The sequence below is a fragment of the Pteropus medius genome, unplaced genomic scaffold, assembly GCF_902729225.1.
Source record: "Pteropus medius unplaced genomic scaffold, Ma_sr-lr_union100, whole genome shotgun sequence".
NCBI classification, from domain to species: domain Eukaryota; kingdom Metazoa; phylum Chordata; class Mammalia; order Chiroptera; family Pteropodidae; genus Pteropus; species Pteropus medius.
This window is the reverse complement of record NW_024355206.1, coordinates 6,739,637-6,754,120: the sequence shown is the minus strand read 5'-3', so window position 1 is coordinate 6,754,120 and position 14,484 is coordinate 6,739,637. Positions and strand designations below refer to the sequence as shown.

Here is a 14,484-nt window from a genome sequence, read left to right as displayed (position 1 = left end):
ACCCTCAACTCTCAGAGAACAAAGCACATCACCACCCTCGTGCCTGTCTGATGATGGAGCTCACCAGGGACCCCCAGGAGGAGCAGCAGGCAGGAGAGGAGCCCCTCGTGGACCCAAAATCTTGGGGTGGCTGCGGATGCGGGAAAACAAGGCCCTGGCCCAGTGTGGTTTGGCAATGGCCCTCGCTGGGCGCACGGCCCAGCTAACAGCGCCCGGGCTCCCTCAAGACCCAGGGCAGCTCTGGGAGGCCGTGTCAGGGAGGAAGTAGCCCTCACAGCTGCCGTTAAAAGGAGCCTGGGTCCCCTGACCCCTGGCCCTTCTCCCGAGAGGAGCCCCGTCACTGTGAGCAGCACACAGGCCCTCTGGGGGGCGCAGGGTGGGGGGACCTCTCCAAGCCTGCTCGGGTCCCGGGGTCCCGGGCACCTGAGACGCGGAGAAGCCGGCTGCCTCGTCAGGAGAGCCCCAGCCCCTCGGCTCACACAGGGCAGGGTGCGCCGGGCGGGGACTCCCGTCACCCCCCGTTACTGCTGCACCCCACCCTCATGGTCTTCGACAAGGTCCCTAATCCTGGGTGCAGCCATTCTCCCCAGCCCCCCGCTCTCCCCTCTGCCCCTCCCCAGCTGGGTGGGAGCAGGAGCAGGTGTGGGTCTGAGGCTGACGTCCGTCTGCACAGGGCTCATCTGTGCAGGTGGCTCGTCTCAGGCAGTGGCAGGGAGGGAGGGGCAAGTTAACGTCGGGTGGTCAATTCTGAAAAGCCAATAGAACCGAAGTACAGGGACGGAGGGAAGAGCCGCAGCACCTGGTTAGACATCCCCGTTGGCAGCCGCAGACACGTGGCACATGTTCCAAGGTCTGCGTCCAGGGGACATCTGGCCACGGCCCAGGTGTTGGTAGAGGGGAACGGCAGGGAGGGGCAGAGGGGCCAGGGCATGCAGGGCCCTTAAAGGGGTGGCAGGCTGGGAGGGGGCTCTGTCCTGGAGGCCGAGGCAGCTTCGGGGCGATGGTCTCAGCGAGCTGCTTGGGACGTTCCCGGGACCTGCCCCTCGGTCTGAGCCTCGGCCCAGGCTCGTCAGCTGACTCCACAGGCCACAGGGGCCGCGGCCGAATGCCCTGTGCCTCCTGCTCCGTGCCTCCTGCTCCCCACGCAGGGTCCTGGACTGACGCGCCAGGCTCCACGACCGCATCACAAAGCATTGTCTACCCCACACCTCCGCCCACATCACCGCTCTCCAGAGTGTCTCCCACTCTGCTCTGGGACCCGGGGCCCGTCCCTCGGGGTGGCGGACCCCTGCTGCTGTGAGCTGTGTGCATGTGCATGTGCACACGTGCGCGTGTGCACGCCCCTCCCCAGTGTGCTCTGCCTTTCTCCTGTGCTTGCTGACTGCACTGAGAGTCCGGGGTGGGCTAACGTGGGCCCGTGGCCATGGGGGTAGGGGGCATGGGTACAGAGGGGCAGTGGCCAGCTGACTTGGGCCAGCTGCCCGCTCTGTTAGGAAGAATGGGATTTCCACATAAACTCCAGACAGCATGAAGTCCAGTCTTCCCACCTTCCCCAGGAGACCTGCTGCAGCAGCCCCCCGAAACGCAGGCCAGGGTGTCACGGTGACAGCTGGGAACTGCTCAGAAGTGTCCCTCGCCCCATGCAAAGGCAGAAGGATGTGCCAGGATTCTGGTTTCCACGCTCGTCAGTCCCATGAGGCTCTCTGCTCCCACTAAAACCCAGCACCCGGGAGCTGTTCCCTCTGACCTCACAGGAAGCATATGGACGTGGCCTGACCAACCAGCTAGCGACGGTGAAGGGCACCCACACTCCCCGATCGCCCACTGCAGACACATGTCCCTCTGCTCGCACGGAAGGCCTAGCCAGACCCCGGACACCCCACAGCACCAAGTCCACTGCCCAGCCCTGCAATTACCTTTTCCGCCCGGAGGGAGGCCACGGTGCACCCAGCACCACGGCAACAGTGCCCTCACTGTTCTCCCCACCTCCAGGCCCCGGCCCCTCACTGACCACACGAACGACTGGCTCTCCCGCGACGCACAGTCTCGCCTGCACGACGGCATCGCCCACCCTTCACCTGGACACCACCTGCTCATCCTCTGGGACAGCTCGGGGCCACCTGCCGGGGCCCAGCCTCCCTGGTGGGTCACAGCTGCTCCCCACTGCATCTCAAGCACGAAACTCGGCTCCCTGTTTTGCGTTTCCCTTGCTGCAGCCTCGAGGGCGCACGGAAGGCCTGACACCCACAAATGTCTAGACGATAAAGCGTGGTCTCTCCGGACAGGACCCCAGGACCCAGTCTTTACTCACCTCTGAGAAGAACACGGAGAGGATGGCCAGACTGATCCAGTGAATTACACCAGCAAACTGGAACGCGCTGGAAACTGAAACACACAGTAATGGGGGCCGCTTTCAGGAGCAAGGACTTGAGTGCATCGGTCGAGGGGCTCCCCAGCCTGGGACACAAGGGCTCGTGTGGACGTTTCGATCTGGATGACTTGGGCCAGAGAACTCGCAGGGCGGCTCTAAGTGGCGCATGCAACGGCGGTGAGGGGGACGCCGTCCTCTCCCTGGCCAGCCCCCCACCTCCGCCGGCCGCCGCTCTGAGTCCTAGCTCTGCCCCTCGGCCTGACGGGTTCTGCGTCCTGGGAGGCACCGTGGCTTCTGCGCCCGGACGGGCAGCACGTCAGGTGAAGATGAGCTGCCGCAAGTCCCCACCATGGTTCGTCCCCCGGTGCCCTGCATGCTGGTGGGGCCACGGCAAGCTCACTGCGACCTTTCACTCTGAACAGTGAGAGGAGAGGCGGCAGTGGCAGCCAGGGTGTCTCAGAAAGCAGGCAGAAGGGAGGACTGGAAGGAGGAGCTGACGGTTGGGGACACCGGCCTCTTGAAAGCGGCACAGTGAGCAGCTGGGGTCTGCTGTGTTTCTCGGTTGTTGCGCTGGCCTTCCAGACACCAGAGTGTCTGCGGGGAAGAGTGGTCGGCCACGGACGGCTGCCACCCACCTGCCACCGAGCAGCCCTTGGGGTGGACGCTTTGGTCTGGAAGGCCCGTTTACACACAGGAGCCACGGCCAGCGCCTTGCCCGGGGAGGGCCCGAGGCTCAAGGCAAGGGCCAGGTGGGCTCTGAGGGAGAGCGGGCAGCAGGGAACGCTCCCAGGGGACAGGCCTAAAAGAAACAGTGCAGGGCACCCTAGGGCAGAGGGGCCCACACGGGCTGCAGGGCTGCTGCAGAGAACGCGCCAGCCTGGCCCGGCCTGGCCCAGCACGCAGCTCGAAGTCCCCTGGGGGCCAGAAAAACGCCGGGAGCCGGGAGGGCAGTCTGGCCCTGGGGAGCGGAAAGCAGGCCCCGGAGTGTGCTCGGGGAGAAGGGGCAGTGCACGCTCCCGGTGGGGGCTTCTGGCCCCTGGCATGGGGCTGAAGTGACCCTTAAAGATGAGCCAGGAACTGCCATGACCCCTCCCATGCCAGCCACATGAATACCAGTGGCAACCGAGAGGCCTAGTCCCACGTGACTCCCAGGTGGTTCTGAAAGTATAAACTCTCTCGTTATTTCACAAATGAATTCCTGTGCCTTTTTTTACGGTTTGCTTTAAAAGAGCCATAAATCTCATTGTGCGTTTTATGGAATTTAAGATGCCTTTTATGAGCTGCTATTGGATCTCCCAACAAAATCGATCTCCTGGATACTTAATTTTAAGCAACATTCCTGTGTCAGCCAGGTTCTCGGTCCCACTCAACACCTGTCGCAGCCGGAGAACTGAGTGCCCGGGCGTACCCAAGGGAAGGACGGCCTCCGTCACGGTCAGACTCAGAAAAAGCAGCCGCGCAGGCGTGCGGGAGGGGAAGCACGCAGCGCGGTTTAACTGAAGACAGGCTGAGCGTAACCCGGTGCTGGGGACTTTATGCCCAAAGATGTTTTCACTGGAACCAAGGGGCCACCAGCTGCACACGATCCAGCGAGGCTGATCGGACAAAAGTCACTCTGTACTCCCATCATTCTTAGAGTTGGGACGCTGGTAGGACTTGGGAGAAACCCTGAATGTGGAGGCTGCAGTTAAAGGGACTGGGGACATTTGAGAAATCAAATCCAAGATGAATGATGGGTCGGGAGTGGCTGGACCTATGGTCCTGGGTGTGGCCAACGGCAGGAACGGAAAGGTCCAGCTTCTGAACCGGGGAAATGTGGGAACCAGGAGCTCTACAGAATGACTCATCACTCACCCAGAGCCAAAAGTCAGCCCTCCCACCCCAGGGCACCAAACAGGGGTCCGCAAGGGTGGGGGCAGCAGGCGGGCCCTCCGCGGAAAGCCAAGCTGCCGTGAAGTCCAGACGAGCCTCCGGCCATCACGAACCGTGACCCAGGACGAACAGCACAAGGACCTACGGTGGGAGCACAACTGGCCCCCTGGGCGAGTGGACTGGTGGCCTTTAGTCCCAGCCTCAGGACTTCCCGCCTGGCAAGGCTCTAACTTACCAAAACCTAATTCCCTTGTCTAGAACATGAATGACTCCGGCCTCGCCCGCCTCACAGGGCTGCTAGGCTCAAACGTACAGAAAAGGGCTTTCTGAACGGTCACGTTACATGCGAGTGACACCGCCCACTTATACTGGACAAAAACACAGGGGATCAAGTTGTCACTGGCTACCGTCGTGAGCTACGCCGAGGTGACACACCTCCACACGTGGGAACTCTCATTAAGCTACGGAAAAGTCTGACCTGGAAAATTCCAAACGGAAACAATTTGTATAAAGTGCATACGGGGGTCCCCAACACCTGTATCTCCTCGGGTCTGGACAGTGGAATGCGGGGAGGGGCACGAAAGTGGCCACACTGGGTGGAGAGGGACGAAGTGATGCTGGGGGTGACAGAAGCTGCCAGGAGCCCTCCCTGGCGCGGGCCCCCTGGTGGGCGTGCGCTACACACCGACACCACGCGTGGGCCACGTGCATCCGCCCCGCTACTCACACTGGAGAAGCTTTACGTCGATCAGCAGCTCCAGGGTCAGCAGCGTCACCACCAGCACTACACAGGCCACCAGGAGGCTGTTGACACTGGCACTGAGCAGAAACACCTGCCACGCGGCCGCTCTCTTCCCGCAGCACGGCTGCAGCCAGGCGGACCTGCGGGCACGAAGCGCAGCGGCGTGAGCGGGGCCGCCCCTCCAGGGCCCTGCCCTCGACCCCCTCACCACGCACCCCGTCCACGCTCACGGCCTCATGCGGGGGGCCGCGCTGCGCTCAGCCCCTGCCCCGCCCCGCGCTCCGGTGTCCTCCTCTCTAACGGATGTGGAACCAGCTTGCGGGCAAGGCTGAGGGTCACGGCAGGCAGGGGGCCCGTCTGCGCGGGCCACGAGCACAGAACGGTGCTGAGCAGTAGGCTCCCGCGCCGTCAGAGCCGCACACCGGCTCCGCATCCCGGAGCCCTCAGCTGACCTCCGCACGTGCTCAGTAATGGCCCGAACACTTGCCATCACCCGTACCTCCTGTCCCGAGGGAGCAGTCTGCCGAACCCGGTGCCTACCCCCCCAGATCTGAAGGGTGCTGCTGGGGGGGGGGAGGGCTCTGCTACGGAGGTGCTCCCTTCTCCCCAAAGAGCAGCGTGAATGCCTCAGAGAGGAGATTCTTCCTCCCATGTCATCCAGGGGAGCTTGAAGGGGCCCCCAGCTGCTGGAAGGTGGGGCAAAGCTCTTGGCTCTTCAAGAAATCTGGTAGAAAATGCTTATTCCAAGTTTTTCTGGATGTTTTCTAAAATCCCTGGGAAGAAAGGCCCTGTCCTCAGTTCTGAGGAAACGCAAAGACTGGGGTTCGGTCTCCAGCCTCTAGAACCTGGTCCCAGGAAGGGCTTCGCGGATGAGAACAGCAAGAAGGCACCCAGGTGGCGAGGAAGGGGCTGATGTGAGCTGCGCATGGCCTGAGAGGGTGGGGGTTGGGACAAGGAGACCAGCCAGGCCAGAAGAAGAGGGGGTCTTCGCTGAGGGACACACGGGAGATGGGGGGAGGACAAAGCAGAGTGGGGTCCAGGGTGTGAAGGCCATGGACGAATGCCTTTGTCACTCACTGCAGGTGACTTTCAAAGTCCACTGCACAACCACCTCTCTAGTCTCTCCCAGGCTCACGTGGGCCAATCCACAGCACACGAGAAGCCATAGGGACACCCCTAAACTGATACCACACGGAGCTCCGCAGGGCTGCCACATAAAAATACGGCACATCCAGTTAAACCTCAGATAAACAATGACCGATATTCTAGTATAAGTATGTCCCAAACCTTCTGTAGAGTACACTTACACTGAAAAATTATTCTGTGTTTACCTGAAACTCACGTGTAACTGGGGGTCCTGGGTTCTTTGCCAAATCTAGCAAATCCTAAGCTCAGAGCAGAAGGGTCTGCAGGAGGCCTGGTGAGGGTGGCTGCGGCTTGGCCAGGATGCTTAAGAAACCAGCGAGACGGGGCGAGAGGCAGTGTCAGTGAACGCACGGCCACAAGAGCGCCGCTAGGGGACAGGGTCTGGTGTGTCTGTCCACGGGGGCAGAAAGGAGGACAAGGCGTAAAGCCTTCACCTCGAGCTCAGAGGGACAGCCGTGCACACCTGGACAGAGGCTCAGAGAACCCAGAGGCTGCTGCCCACTGGTGCCATCCGCGGTGCTACAAGACCCTTGGAACTGTAAGATCTCTTCGGCTGTCACTCCTCGGCTGACCTCTCCTGACCCATCTGTGTGCCTCACCTACTCCCCCCTCCTTCTTTCCCACAAGGGCCCTATTTTAATCTTTGGCGCCTCTCGCCCGAGTTCACGAGTTCGCGCCCAGTCTCAGCCACCTCTCGGCGCTGCCTCCCTGTTGCCCCTTAAGCCCTCGCGACCGACTGCCAGGTCACAAGGGAGACCCAAATGCAACTCCGCCTCCTCTCCAAAACCCAGTCCGATTGTCTGTGGCCCCTGAACTGACGCCATTTCACCAGAAATTTGAGCCGAGTTTCTCCCCGGTTATTCACAAGAGGGGCAGCTGTGAAGACGGCTTGCCAGGGATGGTGTCACACGGAGCGGCCAGCGTGTTCAGGCGCTGAGGGTCTCCTTAGCCGCGTCCCGAGAGTGCAGCCGGAGACGCGGGCGGCTCTGGGCACCCAGCCACTCGAGCGGGCCGTGGACCCAAGGACCCGGGACGGAGCTAGGGGGAAGCGGCAGCCTTCCTGGCTGACAGGGCTGTCTGGAAACCCTGAGCTGCTAGGAAAATGTCTTGTGAAATTCAAATGACTCAGACGTTCCTAGGAGACCGTTTTAGCAGAAAAGCAGAATTGTCCAGTTTCAAAATATCCCTGAGTGTTAAATGATGACTGAAGGGGCTTAATGGGCCAGAAGGGAAACCAGCACTGACACCTGACTTAGAGAAGGGACTTCCCTTCCGTGTCCCCAGCCACGGACGACCACCCAAGCCTGGAGGCAGTGCTCTCCCTGGAACCGCCACCAGAGGGCAGGCGGCTCCCGGTTTCACGCCTCGTGCAGTGGGAGGGGCAGCTCCAGGAGGCCACTTAGGCTGCCAAATGCCCGAATGTCAGCAAGCAGATGGCATCTCCCGGAAGCAGGTGCTCTGCCGCCAGGCTCCACCAGTCTCTCCTCAGGCCACAGAGAAATCCTGGGGCAGGAGGGGAGGCTGGGGCCTTGACTGCTTCCGCTTCATATTCTTAGGGGTCTTGATAAAAGCCTGGGAGGGTAACTCCTGGAATATTAAAAGGGATTTTGGCAAACTTCCCAAGGATCCTTCATGTGAGCTAAGGCCATGGGCATGGCCCGGAAGGAGGCGGTTCTGGGTCACGGCTCCGTCAGGCAGCGTCCCCAAGCCTGGCGTGAAACGCCACTTCTGACGGGGAGCAGACCCCGCGGTGCCAGGATGGCAGCGAGCGTGCTGACTCCCGCGGGGCCCGGCCTCCCGCCCCCGGCGATGCCCTGCGCGACTGGGCTGCTGTGGCCACGAGGCGAGCGAAGCTGGCAAGATGCTCAACGCAGGGAGAGGGCCGTGGCTCAGAGGGCGGGACCCAGCGTTCCCACAGGAGGTAGCAGGCCACGGCAAAGCCCATCGCCCTGCAGGCAGCAGAGCCAGATGGCCCTGCAAGTCCTTCACTGAGATTTTCACCTGTCAAGGCCCCAAAGGAAGCAGCGGAGGGAGGGCTGAGAGCGAGTGAGGAGCCATCTGGCCAGGCCCTCCTGCCTGGCGCCGACCATGGCAGCTCTGCCGGACCTGAGGCTCCAGGCTGGGCCGCAGAGCCCTCCCACCGGGGGTGAGGACTCCAGCCTCACCAAGCCGCAGCAGTGCGTGTACGGTCGGGGCTGTACGGACTCCCTGAACCTCGATCACACCTGGACCCCAGGTTCAAACCTCAGGACTTGGGGGGCTGAGACTCCTCCCGGCCCCAAGATGCTCCGCTTCTGAGACACTGATGTGGTCTGGAAATCACAGGCTTGGTGGTGGTTTCCACCATCAGCAGCACGCCCCACAGCCCCACTTTACTATATTTATTCCGGATGATCAAAATATTGTCACAGAAAGCCGTGAGGCTGACTTAAACACGACTTCCAGCACTGAACCCGTGGGCTTTATTTTTACTGATTTAATAAACGCTTATAAAGCTCTTCCTGTGAGCCAGGAGCTGTTCTCAGCACTTTACAAATAGTAACTCATCTAGCTGTTTTAAAAGACAGTTCCTTCAACCTTTCTGTTAACAAACACGTGGAGGAAAAGTCGAACTTTTCCATCTGTTTGGGTTTTGCTGCAAGTGGTTTCTCTCGCCCACAGCCCGCCGCTGACTGAACTCTGAGTGCATCTGCGAGCCTGTTTCCGAATCCCGCACATGGGAGCATCGTCCGCTGTGCGGGCTGTTGCTCTAAAACATCCATGACACGCACGCCCAGCCCGGAACACAGTGCTCACCATGTGGCCGCACGTGCCGACTGGGAGGGGCCAGGTGCATGGACATCGGGAAAGGGCTATCCAAACACGAGAAGTTTCCAGGTTCACACTGTCCGCAGAGTTAGCACAGGCCCGGGACGTGCCAGGCGCTGTCCTAGGTGCTGAGCACCTGAGGGTGGCAGGCCCATACTCTCCTGGAGCCTGAAGCCTTTTAAGTGAATTCTGACCGTGCGCTGAGCACCTGGTCCTAGCCCACTCTTGAAAAGCAAAACAAGTAAAAAGGAGACGAAGCAGGAGAGGGAAATGAGCTCGCATCGGTGCGACTTCTCCACAGAGACAAATCTCCACTGGTGAGAACCGTCCGCCCGGCACCCGCTAGGCACCCTCTTCCCGAACATCTGAAACGGGTGGCGGGGCTTCCTTCCCACTCCCACAGGGAGGACCTGAACGGCAGCAGCACCGTCAAGCACCCCCTTTGTTCCTGTTCCCAATTCTGAGAGGCCAGCCACAGCAGCACGCGCAGCCCCGACAACACAGGCCCCTCAGCACGCTTCGCCTAATGGGGACGCTGGCCAAAGGTGACAGGGGACTCGCCCAGGCCTCTGGGGGAACTGAAGAAGTGGACGTTTCTGCACCAGCAGCTCCAGTTCTGCAATGAGAGCTAAGAGTCAGCCACAGGGGAAGGGAGGGCGACGGCCGTGCGCCCCTGGGGCCACAGGGGTCTCTCATGTGCTTGTCCCAGAGTGTCAGCTTTCCGGCATCCTCAGAATTGCCAACTCTGAGCAAGACAGCAGGGCATGGGGCCAGAGCCCGGCTCTGGCAGGAGCTGTCACCCCACTTGGTGAGCCGCAAGCCCCCTTCTGGGGGCACAATGGCCGACACTCCCTGGACGGGCTGCCCTACGAGAGGCGGGGCAGGGCATCGGCCACACACCTCTGAAGAGCTGCCATGAGTTCAAACCTCGCTGAGGGAGGGAGCAGGTACTGCTGGATCAAGCAGCCACGAGAACCCCAACCTGGAGTCCACAGTGCCAGGAACCAGCCACCAGGCTGAGAGTCCCCTCTGGCCATGCCTGGTGAGCGGGGCCTGCAGGACGAGGTCAGCTTCCTATCCGGGCGGGAGGCAGTGGGCTAGCTGTCAAGCACACCCCACGTCTCAGTCTAGCTCTGGTCCTGAGCTGTGATCTGGCAAATCTGAGGTGCCTCCACAGATGAACGGGGACCCCTAAACTCCATAAATTCAGATCGCCTTCCTTGGGGGACCTGGCCTGAAGTTCAAATTGTCCACCCTCATCCAAGAGGCACTTGCCACCTGGGTAGGTGGTCAGAGGTGCACTGCTGCCCCCTAGTGGCCACCCTCGGCTGGACACCCATACCTGTGAGGACGTGGGAATTGGAGGTTTATTTTGCTGAGAATATGCCTGTAAATTTATTGCCTTCTTAATCAAGGCAAAATCTTTGTGGTTCATGGACTATGGGAAAGAGGCTGGCCTGGTCCTCAACGGGAAAATTTTTTATCTGAATTAAACCTTTACTCCCTGGTTGAGGCATGAAGAACCCTCCTGGGAGAATGAGCCCAATGAAATACAGAGTGTGGGTCACAGGGTCGGTGTGGGGTCCAGGCACAGCTGGTCCACCAGAGGAAGGGGCAGTGCTTTATTATAGACAAACCTCACTGGCATCAAAAACATGTATTACTAAAGCTTATTTTTAACTTGTTCTCCTTGGGGGAAAATAATGCGAAGACTTTACCAGCCACGATCTTCCAGACTTGACACGTTCAAGGTCACAGCAAGGACAAACCTGCCTTTTAGCCCTGAACTCTGAGAGGCTTTTCCTTCTCCTAAAAAGATGCTAAAATTGTACTAAGTGAAGTTGGCATGACCTGAAGCAAATCGGCTTTCTTTTAGCATGACTTTGTGGAGCAGTGTGGAATGAGCTCAGAGGCGGGGTAGCCACCACTACAGCCTTGAGTTCTGGGGCACAAGAAGCCTGATCCCTACCCGTGGCTTTTCCTCGACCCCAAACAGGTCTGGGGGCCAGCCCCTAACTCTCCCCAGACGGAACTGGTGTCCCTTCCTTTCTAATCCTTATCCGTACATGGCCTCACCCACGCACTTGCTCGTTTGTTCGCGGCCTGCCCCACATTCTGGGCTCACAGGAGCTGTCCCCTGCCCTGGGGGAGCCCTGGGCCAGTGCTGGAGACAGACTCGAGAACAGACCACAGTGACAGAGGCAGGCCGAGGGCTACGGGGCACGGAGGTGAAGCCCCAGCCTGGGTGGGGTGGGGGACTGAGGACTTTCTGGAGGAGGTGGCCCTTGAGTGACAACAGTACGGGAAGGCGAATGTGAACTTTGGCTTCCTGCTCTGGCAGGTTCCTCCTCCACTCCCCCCGCCCCGCCTGCAGCCTGGGTTCGCTGGCAGAGCTGGAGCTCTCCGTCTTCGTTAGAGACGCTGCTGGACTGGACCTGCCTTTTCTGGCCCGATCTCACGCCCCACTGTGTTTGCTTCCTGACTGCGAAGCCTCAGCAGAAACATGCTGCGGGCACCATCGCCCAGCGCCAAGGCCCGCGTCTCCTCCGCCTTCCTCCCAGGCCTCTCTCTGGGGGTCTGGCGTGAACACTCGGGTTAGACGTTTTAGAGCCTACAGCTCATTAGAAAAGGCTAACTATTTTCATTCCTTACTCTACCTATACATCTTTTTACAAAGACCATGCTACCTACTCTCCCGTGACCCTTTCTACACACTCTCCCTCTCTCTGTGGCCAGAGCTGCCTCTGTAAGCGGGTGCTGGCCCTCGCCCGCCTGCTGCCTCGACACCCTGCCATTACCACCTGGCGCAGAGACTCTGGCCCTCTCTGAATCCCCTTTTGTGGCCCCCTGTCTAGCACAGACCCTGCACACCAACCAGGCCTTCGACGTGCTGTGGCTGGTAAGAGAAGGAGAAATTCCAGTCTGCGCCCTGCGTGGGTCTCTGCAAACCCAGTGTCCCTCTTCCAAAGGTGGACTGCTAGGCCCCGAGGTCTCTTCATTTCCCGCAGAAGATCCACGCCCAGGGCGCCAGAGCCCGCTAAAGTGAATCCTGTCGTCCCGGCCAGCCCTCACCACGGGTCAGCCTGAGGGTCGGCCCCCCTCACCGACGTGCCAACAGCAGCCGAGGCTCAACCACAACAGGAGGGCACACACAACACACACAAGGGACACATGTAAAGAAGCACTCAGCTCAGGAGACTGTGCCACTGGGCTCCACAGGATGCCTACTACCTAAGACCACTCTGTAAAGACTGGGAGACACGGCAGCTCTACCTGATACACAGAAACAAACACAGGAGGGCGACGAAATGACCGCACGGAAGAGCATGCCCCAAATGAAAGAACAGAACGAAGCTCCAGAAAAAGAATTAAACAAAACAGAGACGAGCAAGCTACCGGACACAGAGTTCAAAACGCTTGGACCGGAGCTTCTCAGAGACACCCCCCACCCCGCCCCGGCACTGCCAACTCCTTCAGAAAAGGCCAGGAGACGCGGGAGAGCGGGGAGGCCCTGCCGAGGGCCCCCCCTCCGTGCAGTCCACTCTTCCATCGCCAGCTTCGCCCCGGCCTCCGCCCGGGGCCTGCTCCGCCTCTCCCCAGGAAGCCCCTGGCTGCACGACAAAGCCCTTCGCCCTGCCGTTGTCACCCGACAGAAGCAACTGTCCAGGGCCAGAATCGAGAGCCTCTGCCTTCAGCCCCTCAGCTGTCCTCTCCCCGCCGGAAGGAACCTGAGACCCAGCTGAGAAGCCGACGCAGTGATAAGGGTCCCCGTCCACCCTCTCCTGCTCAGGCCGGGGCTGGCTCCCGCGGCACTCTACACGCACAGGGTACACATGCGGACACGGCCCCGACCAGCATCCCTCAAGGCCTTCCCGCCTTCTGACCGTCAACGTGAAGAGCGCTGAGCACTGGCTCAGACCAGCGAGAAAGGCGTCCAGGGCTGAGGCATCTGTAGGCTGCACTACTGCTTTTGACCGCAGAATGCAGCAACACGGTCACTAGTGCTCAGGGAAGGGCTGGCCGCCTCCGTCATTTTCAGAGCCCGGGGAAACGCAGGGGTCCTTGACCGAAACGACTCCATCTCACGGTGGCAGCAGCAGAGCATCCGGCCAAGCACAGGGCCCCGTGACTGCAAGGGCCGCACGTGTGTGAAGCCGGCCCTGGCTCAGGGGCCGCGGGGCCCGAGGCCAGCCTTCAAGCTGGTGGACGCCTCGACTATCCCCCACCTGCCTGCCTGTCCTTTCATCCCAATGTCCTGCTGATGCTACGCACAACGCTGGGAGAGAAGTATATTTTCAGAAAGCCCCTGGGGTGACATTTTGCAAAACGTATCGTTTCACAATTGTTAGGCGAGTTCCCTCCAGAAAGGGGGAGCCCCTCTGGGAAACAAGTATGGCAGCGGGGTCCAAGCTCTGAAAATTTACTCTAGCCAAGGCTTCTCCTCGGCTTCTAAAGTAATCCGGAGACCCATCACTTTCGTCGTCAAAGCAGCCGGCATGGTCCGAGGTATTTACGAGCACCGAGAGAGGGGGGGCCCCAAAGCCCCTGGCCAGCGCCTACGTCTCTGTATCTTAGAGCGCGGAGTGGGGCTGGGGAACGTCTGGTCTGCCCTGTGACTCTTCCCTGGTCTCCAGCCCCCCACACCCCCCTCCCAGGCACCCCAACCCCGTGTGAAAGGAGGGCGTCACCGATGCATCTCCCCGGCCCCACCCAGCTCTCACGCCCTCCCACTCGCCGGCCGAAAGGATGCTTGCCAGACAGACCAGGCTAATGAGACGCGCACTGGGAACCGAGGCGGCCAGCGAGGTCGATGCGCGAAGCAGGAGGTGGAGGCCACACCTCGGAGGCAGGGACGGCACGCGGCAGCACCCTCGTGGGACGGAGCCCCGCACGGCCGAGTCCCCTCACATACGCAGCCGTCACCACCTGCAACGCCCTCCTCCAGCCCCCGCCCTGGAGAGTCAGCCGACCACGGGCAATGCCATCCGAGGCCACCCCTTCTGGGCTCTGTGACCTTGGGTAGGTCCTTGCCCCCTGCGGTCTCCTGATCCCCTGGGTGCAGAGAGGGGTTGGATGGGCCATTCCAGAGCACAGCAGCTCTTAAATAAACGTCGTGATTCTCGGAGTCCCACACAAATGCCTCCTAAGAGGCTGTCTGGAGGTGATAGGTGATTTCTGTGCCCAGAGCCGTTTTCTGAGGAAACGTCTGAGGAGAAAGGGGCCTGGGTGGCCCGGTGTGACTGTCTGGTCTCTTCTTACCCAGCATCTCAAACCTCAGCGCCTTGCCACAGGGTCCCCCGGAAAGTTACGCAAGGCCCCTGCCCAGCACCTACCCTTCTTGGTCGTCTTCGTCCAGGTTTGACAGGAGCTGCGAGCCCGCAGCGGAGAGGTCGGCCGCGGCCAGGGGCAAGTCTCGGTAGGCAAAGGGCACCAGCGGCCCGGGGTCGAAGCTCCTGCCCTCGTCCACGTGCTGGGAGAGGATCTCGACGTCGGAAGCACGCCCTTCGGTGGCAGGCCTGAGTGGAGAGGGTATGACAGGGCAGTC

General features: G+C 60.7%; 1 protein-coding gene across 1 annotated transcript in view; it reads right to left on the bottom strand.

Annotated features, from left to right (window-relative positions):
- Nucleotides 1-14,484, bottom strand: part of TMEM266 (transmembrane protein 266) — a 62,721-nt gene that overhangs the window by 28,746 nt on the left and 19,491 nt on the right. The window contains 3 exon segments of the mRNA XM_039858359.1: nucleotides 2,312-2,385; nucleotides 4,971-5,125; nucleotides 14,273-14,455. Of these exon segments, the coding sequence (XP_039714293.1) occupies nucleotides 2,312-2,385; nucleotides 4,971-5,125; nucleotides 14,273-14,455 (412 nt within the window).